This window comes from Carlito syrichta, unplaced genomic scaffold (genome assembly GCF_000164805.1).
Source record: "Carlito syrichta isolate Samal-C Ts95f unplaced genomic scaffold, Tarsius_syrichta-2.0.1 Scaffold309276, whole genome shotgun sequence".
Lineage (NCBI taxonomy): Eukaryota > Metazoa > Chordata > Mammalia > Primates > Tarsiidae > Carlito > Carlito syrichta.
Window position 1 is genome coordinate 1778070 of NW_007253372.1, and position 10770 is coordinate 1788839.

Consider the following 10770-nt stretch of genomic DNA (forward strand, 5'->3'; position numbering starts at 1 on the left):
CCCATTCTTCCACAAACTGCAGTTTTGGCTTTCACACAACTTATAATTCAAACTCGTGTCATATCTAAGAGCCTTAGTATTGGTCACAGGCTTCTGGGTCATGATCTTAGGATTTATTGAAGGTGTAAATTGTAGAATATAGTTTTAGAAGACAGCCATTTTGTTGAAAGAATGCAGCTGGGTTACTTGCAGGTAGCCCACTGTGAACTTTGGACTGGGCCACATTCCAAACATTCTGGGATGGGCCACTTTCGTTTGTAAAGTAAATACTTAAGCTTCTATAGAATTGTTTAACTTGGCATAAATCAATCAGCTTAGGATGAAAAAGGTTTATAGAATATGTCAGTCACGGATTAGGTTATCCTTTGTTATGGAATTTTAAGATTATCATATGAAAAGGGTTTAAAGGCAATCATTAATTAAGTTTTCATGGATTAAGGTTTCTGGTGGGTGGGGGACGCCCCTCCTACATCTGACTTTGTGTATAAAAGACCTGTTGTAATTCCCAATAACACACATCACTTCTGCACTAGACTGGAGTCCAGTCTCTTTCTTTCTCTCTCTCTCTCTTTCTCTCTTCTTCCCCCCAATCGCCGATGCCGTCTCTACCTTTGGGGTACCCTGAACCCAGCTGGAGCTGGTCTCCGGCAGGAAGGATCCCCGGAGCCCAGCAAGTTGAGGCTGCGGTGGCCGGGAGCAGCCACTGCACTCCAGTCTGGGCGACAGAGTGAGACTCCAACTCAAAAAAAAAAAAAAAGTAGCATAACTACTTGTATATTATTAGGATGTTTATAGAAATTGCATATTATTAAGTAATTATATAACTAGGCAAAGATATTTCTAAGTGACATTTGAGTATCAATAGACAAAAGAAATAATCAAGTGGCAATAAAGGGAATACTGTTTATCCATGTTCTTTAATATGCTGATAACTTTAAAAGTTTAAAAAACTCATTTGTTGAACAAATTTCATGTACTCAAATGTTTCACTTTCAGGCATATATAAACAGAAAGTGCAATTCTCAGATCAATGATATAAAAGGGAGTAAAGATGATATTCATTCTGTAGTCTGAACAAATTACCTTTAAAAGTTTTCCATTTTAAAATCACTTTCCTATTAATTAGTTTTAGTAATTACCGGTCTTTTCTTGTATAAAAGGTATGAAAGATGCAAAATGTTGACACCCAAGAACACAGAGTTCCAGATCATGATATCCAAGGCACATCGGTAGAGAGTGGCCCAGACGATATAAAGGGTACATCCTGTTGAAAGACAGAGTTAGCAGATTAGATATCCAGAACAGCCTCAGTAGGTAGCTTACTAAATCTATAATCCTCTATATAGACAGCAGTCCTCTCTTCTCCTAAGGGTACACATTCCAAGACCCACAGAAGATGCTAAAACCATGGATGGTATGAATGCTTATATTCACTATGTTTTTTTGATCTGATAACCAAGACAGTTATTTATTGACTGACAGGCAGTTAGCATAGAAAGCGTGGGTATGCTGGACAAGAGGGCGATTCACACCCTAACAGGATGGAGCAGGAAAGTGCGAGATTTCATCACGCTACTCAGAATAGCTTGTCATTTAAAACTGATGAACTGTTTCTTTCAGGTGTTTCCCAGTTAATATTTTCAGACTGTGGTTGACCATGGAAAATGAAACCATGGATAAGGGGGATTGCTATAAATCAAACACATTTTAGAACTACCTGAGTCAAATATCTCATTAAGTTTCATTTAGTTGTTTGTCTAATTACAAAAAAATAAAATAAAAACACCAAGCACGTGCTTTGTTGCAGAATATTTGCATAGAAAATGTATCAAAATACAAGTATAACAATATTAGTAAAGGGAAAAAATATGGAATATTATTACTTAAAGAAAACCACTGTTGACATTTAATACTGCCTTATGGTTTTCACGGAGTTTTACCTGATGGCAAACCCACAGTGTATACAATCTCTTTTTTTTGTTGTTGGAGTCTAACCTGTCACCCAGGCTGGAGTGCAGTGGCATGCTCTCAGCCACCATAGCCTCGACCTACTGGGCTCAGGTGATCCTTCCACCTCAATCCTCCAAGTAGCTGGAACTACAGGCACATGCCACCATGCCTGGCTAATTATTTTTGATTTATTGTAAAGATGAGGTCTCACCAAGTTGCTCAGGCTGGTCTTGAACCTGTGGACTCAGGCAATCCTCTCACCTCGGCCTCCCAAAGTGCTGGGATTATAGGCATAAGCCACCGCACCTGGCCACTGTGTACAATCTTAAAATCTCCTTTTTAATGTATTGTAGTGATTTTCCTGTTTCATTAAACTCTTTGAAAGCATAGTTTCTAAATGACAGTAATTGATTTAAACCATCATTTATTTAACCATCCCCCTTACTGCTAGAAAGACAAGATTTGGGGGATACAATGTTTGGTAAGTGGTAAAAAAAAAAATCTTTGTACATAAAATTTTTTCCGTATTTGTGATCATTTACTTAGGCTGAATTACCTGAAGATGAATGTAGGGAACGAACTGTATAGTTTTTTATAATATTGAAAAATTGTTCTTCCAAAAAGTTTGCACAAATTTGCAATCCTACTATTTGGAAATGCCAGTATCAAGTTGTCGTGTGTCACTTAATAACAGGAATATGTTCTGAGAAATGCATCGTTAGGCAATTTTGTCATTGCGTGAACACCGCAAAGTGTATTTACAGAAAGATGTGGAAGGTACAGCCTACTACACACCTTGTCTACATGGTATAGCCGATTATTCTAAGCTATAAATCTAAACATGTTACTATGGGGGGAGGGGATCTAAAAAAAACTCCAGATTTTATTTATAAAAAACTGTGTTTTTATTCTCACATGTCTAAACTTCAGTGACCTTCAAAGTACTCTCTGTTTGATGCAATACACCTACTGAGATGCTTTTTCCACTGTTCAAAACAGTTTTTGAACTCATCAATTTCAATGCCTTTGAGTGCATCTGGAGTTTTTGTTTCGCCTCTTCCACATCAGCAAAACGTTTCCCTTTGAGGACTTTTTTCATCCAGGGAAACAAAAAAAGGTCACTCTGGACAAGATCAGGTAAATAGGGAGAGTGGGGCACAGGGGTCATCGTTTCTTTGGTCAAAAACTACTGAACACTCAGCACGGTATGGGCAGGTGTACTGATTTATACAATGGTCAAACGCGTTGCAAGAATCTCCAAAAAAAGAAGAAAAAAATTCACCAAAGTCGCACACATCCTCTCACAACACTAGCTGGCACAATGATGCAAATGGGTTCCTTGAACACTTACATAGCAGGGGAACCCTTTGTTACAAGGGGTCCGCCCTCCAAAAAATAATTCCTGGTTTTTTGGGGTCCCCTCTCATATATTGAATGCTGTAGGCAATTATAACACAACTGGAAGTATGTGTATACCTAAATATATTTAAACATGGAAGTGGTATGGTAAACATATGGTATTATATTATGGGACCACTGTCCTATATGTGGTCTGTCACTGTCTGAAACATCATGTGGTATGTGACTGTATTATATCATTTGAAGACTCTTAATTTGATAGTGAGGAATTATGTATTATATTATATTCTGCATTTCCGTGATCACTGGTGAGCCTGCATATTTTCCCAAAAATTGTTTAGTCATCTGAATTTCTGCTTGGTGATTATCCATTCATCTTGGGGAATCTTCCTGCTTTCTCATATTAATTCTCTTCCCTTATATAAAATATCCCCCATTTCTTTTGATCAATTTTATGGTAGGAAAGTTAATACAGTATATATTTTAAATTTAAAATAAAATGATCACTAAGATGCAAATGATCAACACACACACGCCACCCAAAAGCTAACTGTCGGGCATGTGTTAACACAAAGGATTCCTGGTCCACTACCAGGGGGACGGAGGGCCAGTTAGAAGCCAAAGTTCACCTATATGCAGCCTACTTACGTAGTTAATCCTCACTTGTACCCCACATCTCTATGATAAAATAAAACTTAATTTTGAAAAAAAAAAAACTAACCACCCACTTTAAGTTATTCATTTGCAATTTTTTATTTCATCAGAATGATTTGGGGCATCTGAATAAATTTCAAAAGGTAAAAACTTACATTTTCTTTAAATAATATTTCACAGCAAATACTGGAGCAATTTAAAATATTATAAAAGAGACAGGCTAATAACCCAATGGGAGAACTGAGGGAGGCTGGGGCACCTAAATGATATTCCACTTCTCCCCTCATCTGAATTTGGGATGGGTCATTCTATTAGTCTAGGCCTGGCTTTCTTCATTGACAGAATAAAGTGTCAGACAAAAAGATCTCTTTGGTCCATTCTGCCTCCAAAACACCGGAAAACTGGCTTTTTCTTTTTCTTTTTTTTTTTTTTTTTTTTTTGAGTTAGAGTCTCACTCTGTCGCCCAGACTGGAGTGCAGTGGCCGCTCCCGGCCACCGCAGACTCTACCTGCTGGGCTCCGGCTATCCTTCCGCCTCAGCCTTTCAAGTAGCTGGAACTACAGGCGCGCGCTACCACACCCGGCTCATTTTTGATTTATTGTAGAGAAGAGGTCTCGCCAAGTTGCCCAGGCGGGTCTCGAACCCACGGGCTCAGGCAATCCACTCACCTCAGCCTCCCAAAGCGTGGAATTACAGGCTGAGCCACGAGCCCAGCTGGCTTTTGCTTTTTCATAGGGTGTGGTTTGTTTGTTGCACTTTCATTCACACCCAACTCCTCCTGCTGCAATCCTCACCTTCTCAGAGGTCACACGGCCACAGAAGTCCCACAAGCTGCCTGCCAGCTCACCCTGGCCTCTTCTTCCTTGGCATTTATCACATATTTTAAGCAAACGAGCTACTCTTCATTTGCCCCAGTACTCTGAGTTTCCTTCTCTTCCGTGCCGTCTGGTTAGATATCACACACACTCAGAAATCCTGCTCACCTTCCAAAATCCAGCTCCAGTGTTACCTCCTCAGTGGGACCTCGCTCTGCCTAGCTACTGAGGTTATCATGTCTCCACATCCCCCTGGACAATGAGTGCACATCTGCATCGCAGCATCCGACACGTCTACTGTGACTGCCTATCTGTTTCTCTACCAGCCGCGACAAGACTTTCTCAAGGATGAAGATTGCCTTTCTCAATCTTTCTCTGACACATTGCAGGTGCTCAAAAAGTACCTGACGCATGTATCATCAGGGAAATAATCACACAGAGAGTAATTTGTCAAGAATCACTGGCTAAAGTAACAACATATTTAATTGCTGGAGTGCAGTGGAGTGATCATAGCTCATGGCAGCCTCGACCTCCTGGATTCAAGAGATCCTCCTGCTTCAGCCTCCAGAGCAGCTGGGACTTAAGATGTGTACCATACAATGCCTGGCTTTTAAAATTTTTTTTAATTTTGTAGAGATGGGGTCTCACTTTGTTGCGCAGGCTGGTCGTGAATTCCTGGCCTCAAACAATCCTCTTGCCTCAGTCTCCCAAAATTCTGGGATTACAGGCATGAGCCACTGTGTCTGGCTGCTTTAATATTTTGATGTGAATCAACTTAACCTGCTTCATCAGGGTTACTGGATTAAAAAAAAACAACAAAGTTTTATTTGAACTACACTGTCTGAGTAATTGTTTTGGTTCCCAATGTTGCTTTACTGGCCAGAGCAAGTAAAAGTCTTTTCAAATAATAATATTTAAGACTATATAGTACTTACTATGTGCCGGGCTCTATTCTAAGTAAAATGTCACACACACACACACTCATTTAATTCTCACAACAACCCTAGGGGATACCATTATCTTTATCCTTATTTGATGCATGCGGAAACTGAGGCAGCAGAAAGTTAAGTCACCTTTCCAAGTTACACAGTTAGCAAGTAGTGGAACCAGGATTTTAATCATACAATCTGGCTCTAAAGCCCACATTCTTACTCATGAATGAATTTTCTGATATCTGGAAAATCTAAAATGTATAAAAGCACATATAGTTTTACCCAAAGTATGCAAGGAGGTATATGGCATGTGAAGACCTACGTTCTAAGTTACTTGATAGACTGCTAATTCAGTAACAAAGACACATTTTTTTGGTGTGCTATGGACCACAAAGAATATTGTGAAGCCCCTAATACAAAGCTCTGATGCTAGTTACAGAAAAGTTATATAAAACCTCAGTTAGGTATCTTACCTAGAGCAAACATTCCCCTAAGAAATATCATATGAAGGTGAAGAGTAGTTGGAATAACCAATCCAACTGCAAAACAAATGTTTGCTACATGAAAAACCAGGTGATGAATCTCTCTCCAGTTTTCACAAGTGGTTTCATTGGAAGGCACAGGTATGATACTTTCTAACTCAGGTGTAAAACCTATGGCAGCTGATTCTGCCAGTGAGTTGGACTCTGTGTAATTCATCTTGAAAATTCCTGCAAAAAAAATAAACAAAAGGACAATCATAAAAATGGCAATAAATGTTAAATCACAATTATTTCTGTGAATTAAATGTTGGTAAATAGACCTCTCTAGTACTTATGAATTAGAAAGACCCCAGTTAAAATTCCAGCTGTGTCACATATTAAATTTATCCATGTCCTTCCCTGTTAAAGGATGATAATACCTTATTTGCCTTATGACTAAATGAAATTAAATATATAAAATATCTAGCATAGTACACAACTATGCCCTCTTATATGTGTGTATGTGTATGCATGATTGTGGGGAAGGGAGGGATTAAGAAATTAACTTGTTTAAAAGACAATCACAAATGTTCATAAACCAATAATTACAAAGTTATTATAGTCTTCCATCATATTCCCACTTGTGACAATGAATTCAAACACGAAAAATGAAACGGAAAAACGAATTGTTTTAATACATTCAAAAATATTAACATCCCGATCTCTACTATTTAAAGGCTTCGATATTTAGAAGACTCTATTATTGTTGTTGTTGTTTCCCCCCAAGTCTTACTCTGTCCTCTAGGCTGGAGTGCAGTGTCACGATCACGGCTACCACAGCCTTGACCCGCTGGATTTAGGCAATCCTTCCACCTTAGCCCTCCAAGTAGCCGAAACTACAGGTACATGCTATCATGTCTGGCTAATTTTTTGATTTATTGTAGAGGCAAGGTCTTGCCATGTGGCCCAAGTTGGTCTCAATCACCTGGGTTCAGGCAATCCTCTTGCCCCTGCTTCCCAAAGTGCTGGGATTACAGGCATGAGAAGGCTCGATTTTTTACACCACCATTAAATCACTGTATCATACAAACATACATAATACATTCTCATATATGTACTAATATATAATCATATGTATTACCATAAACATTTATATGTACACAGAGAGATATAACATTTACATTTTTCTCTTTTTGTCTAATTTAAATCTCTACTTTTCTTTCCCATACGATTTCTAGTTGGTAGCATCTCACAAATAAAAAAGGGCGTAAACTTCCAGTTTACTTATGTGTAGGAGAGGTCATAAATATACACTTGACTATTTAATATTAAAACCCATGGCAAAAACATTTCAAAGAATACACACTTACACATGCTTATATAAAATAGCACAGTGACACTATTTCCAGACTCTATCATCTGTCTTTAGTCGCTGGTCCTTTTAAAAAAACTCTTTTCTGTCAGGCACAGTGGCTCATCTCTGTAATACCAGCACTTTGGGAAGCAGAGGCGAGAGGATTGCCTGAGCTCAGGGGTTCAAGACCAGTCTGAGCAACATGGTGAGACCTTGTCTCTACAATAAATTTTAAAAAATTAGCCGGGTGTAGTGGCGCATGTCTGTGGTTCCAGCTACCTGGAAGGCTGAGGCAGAAGGATTGTCTGAGCCTAGCAAGTCAAGGCTGCACGTGACCATGAGTGTGCCACTGCACTCCAGCCTGGGTGACAGAGTGAGACTCCAATTCAAAATATATATATATGTTTCTATTATCAATTGTACAAATTTGGTCCCTGCCAAATACTATGTAGGTTTACAGAATATGTGAATCGTTGTGTTTCAGGAAAAGAATTCCAAATGGGGACTCAAAATACCTTTAAGTTTAATTTAGAAATATGTATTTCTTTTCTTTTTTTGTTGGTAAAGGGGTGATTTATTTGAGGAATTTTTGGACAGAAGCGTGGTCTCGAGCAGCAGCAAGACAGTTAGATCTCTGCACTGTTACTCCTTAGACCCAAGACACACATACCATAGACAAAGAAGGTACATGCTCTATAGACAGTGAAAGGCAGTCCTCCAGAAAGGCAAAAATACTATGTGCATCATAGCCTATGATTTGTGCGATGTCATCAAGGTCACTTTGATCTAAAGCCAAGATTTATAGTGAGTACATGTTTCACTAAGGACAGGAAATAAAGTAGGGGTCAGTAAGTTTCCACAGGACTGGGGCTAATCAGAAGTCAACATGGTGGATTAGCATCTAAGAGGGACTCACTTCTGTCTGCATACCATCTTATACCCACACTTTTGTTTTTAACATTTTTTTACTTAGGTGTCATTTGTTGCCTTTACTATTTAATGTAATCCCATTATGTTTCCAGCATTTCTTTTTGGAATAAGATGGGTTAAAAATATCAATAGTAAGTGCTTAAATAATAAAGAATATGACTTTTAGAAATATGTATTTCTTTCAAAATGAGGTCACGCAATTAACCGTACTTTTCAATTTATTGTTCTCCACATACTAAGTAGAGGTTTTTGATGGTGGAATAATTGGCACAGAATGGGCATTCTGAAAGGATGTTAACAGACAAATGTGAAAGGATTCCACGTCTCTTAAAGGTGATAAGAAAATGCACACAAATTTACAAATTGAGAATGAAATGATCAAGCCAATTAAAGATCTCTTTACATAATTCTGAAATAGCTCATACATGCCATAGTAATAGTTGACTTACATCGTGATTTGCTACAAAAAAGAAAGAAACAAAAATTCAACTACTTTCCAAATATCTAAAATCAATAGGTATATAAGCCAATTGGGACGAAGGAGGAGGATCATTACATGAATAACTCCATTTATACAAAGTTTACTTTTGAGGGCCAAATCAGAATGAGTCTCAGAATTTCTGCAGGAGAGAGAAAGGTCCTGTGTCCTCTGTCACTCAAAAACTATTTACAGCCCTAGCATCACATAAGTTAACAGTAACCACCGTGTATATACAGCACTCTAGAATGTGCTTACACTCCCATGGTCTTTGTTATTTGTTTGTTATTCTAACTACTCTTTGTCCTCTGCAAGGTAGGGACAATATTTATTAATCTATGTCCTTCCAAGAGCTGGCCTCTGTAGAGACCGCCACAGAGACAGAGATGAGAGTCATACTGAGGGACATAAGCATAGCAAACATTTCACGTTACAGCCTCCTCAAACTGCAGTAATAAAGACAGGAGAGTGCCTAGCCTTCCTGGAGTTGACCAGGCCACCTGGGAGCCACATAAGCCAGGGAAAGACACTTCTGCTCCTTGGGTCTGTTTCTCCCTTGGAATCGAGGCGGATGGACTAGATGGTTTTTAAAAGTCTTTCAAGTTGTAATAGCCTATGGTTCTATTATGCATTTATGTAGTAAATCAATCATGCTCCCCGATTTCACCTGTATTTCCTACCTGTCCATTGTAGTTCAATTTCAGGCTTTTAAAAGTTCTCAAAGTGGCACTAAAAGTACCAATTTCTGGTCTAAGAAAAATGATAGGAAAACTACAATCTACTAACTCCCAAACCAGAAATACTAATAGCAATTTTTAAAAGGTAGATTCATTCAACAACATGTTTTGATGCACCAACACCTTACTAAAGATATATATAATTGTGTATTGTAAAATGCCAGTAACCTATTATCAAAAAATATTGATCGGATCTTACTGGCTTCAGCTCACTTTGATTACCACTTAATGGATTTAAGAGGCTTACACTGAACTATTTTGATACCAATAATGAATGGATTGAAGGAGAAAGGTTAGACTGGTAAACTCGTCAACTTTCAGATTAATTCTGATTCTAGCAAGAGAAATAATCTTCCTCCCATCAAGTCCTCAAAGTCTAATTCCTTAAATTACCTGTACTAGTAAAGTTCTGTTTATCTACTGGTTTTCAAAGAGGTGTTTTCAGGGCTAAATAGCTAAGTGGTGAAACTTACATGAAACCTTCACCAGACCACAAAAATGAAGACAGTAAAGCAACGAGCAAAAGTCGTGCCAGTGGATTTATTCATCCTGTAATTCTAACCGAATCTTTGCACCTCTTGGGAATGGCAAATGACACTACGCTGCTAAGAGTCTTTTTGAACTTATTCACGTTTCAAAGCAGGCAGTTTCTGGCACGTGTCCGGCCAACAGCCCGTTCCCAAAGGCTCGGGGAACGAGGGTGCGGGTGGGTGTCCAGCACCCCGGGTCCCCCGTCATCTGCACTCCCCTGGGGCCCCCCGCTCAGCTCGCCCCTCCAAGGGTCAGGGTCAACTGTCCTCCCTGACCGGGCGCTCTCTGCCCGCAGAGGGTGAGGCCGGGGTGGGCGACACGGCGCCCCCGGCTGCATGCAGTCTCCGCGCGGGACCCGGCGGCCCTCCGAGGGAGAGCCCCGCGGAGGGAGAGGCCGAGCTCACCAAAGGGGCGAGCGCCGAGGACCACGGGGCTCGAGCCGAGTCGCAGAGCTGACCCTCGAGGGTCTGTGGCCGCGGCGCCCAGCCGCGGGCAGAGGGCGACCTCCAAGGACGGGGAGCCCCCAGAGGGCGCGGCCAGCGAGGAGGGGCGGAGGACGGCGCCCCGGG

General features: G+C 40.0%; 1 protein-coding gene across 1 annotated transcript in view; it reads right to left on the reverse strand.

The window, feature by feature from the left end:
* Positions 1-10445, reverse strand: part of BVES (blood vessel epicardial substance) — a 39144-nt gene extending 28699 nt beyond the window's left edge. The window contains exons 1-3 of the mRNA XM_008067057.2: positions 10272-10445; positions 6184-6420; positions 1140-1264 (exon numbers count right to left, since the gene is read on the reverse strand). Of these exons, the coding sequence (XP_008065248.1) occupies positions 1140-1264; positions 6184-6409 (351 nt within the window). The 5' untranslated portion in view covers positions 6410-6420; positions 10272-10445. The remainder of the gene's footprint in view (positions 1-1139; positions 1265-6183; positions 6421-10271) is intronic.
* Positions 10446-10770: the final 325 nt, after the last annotated feature.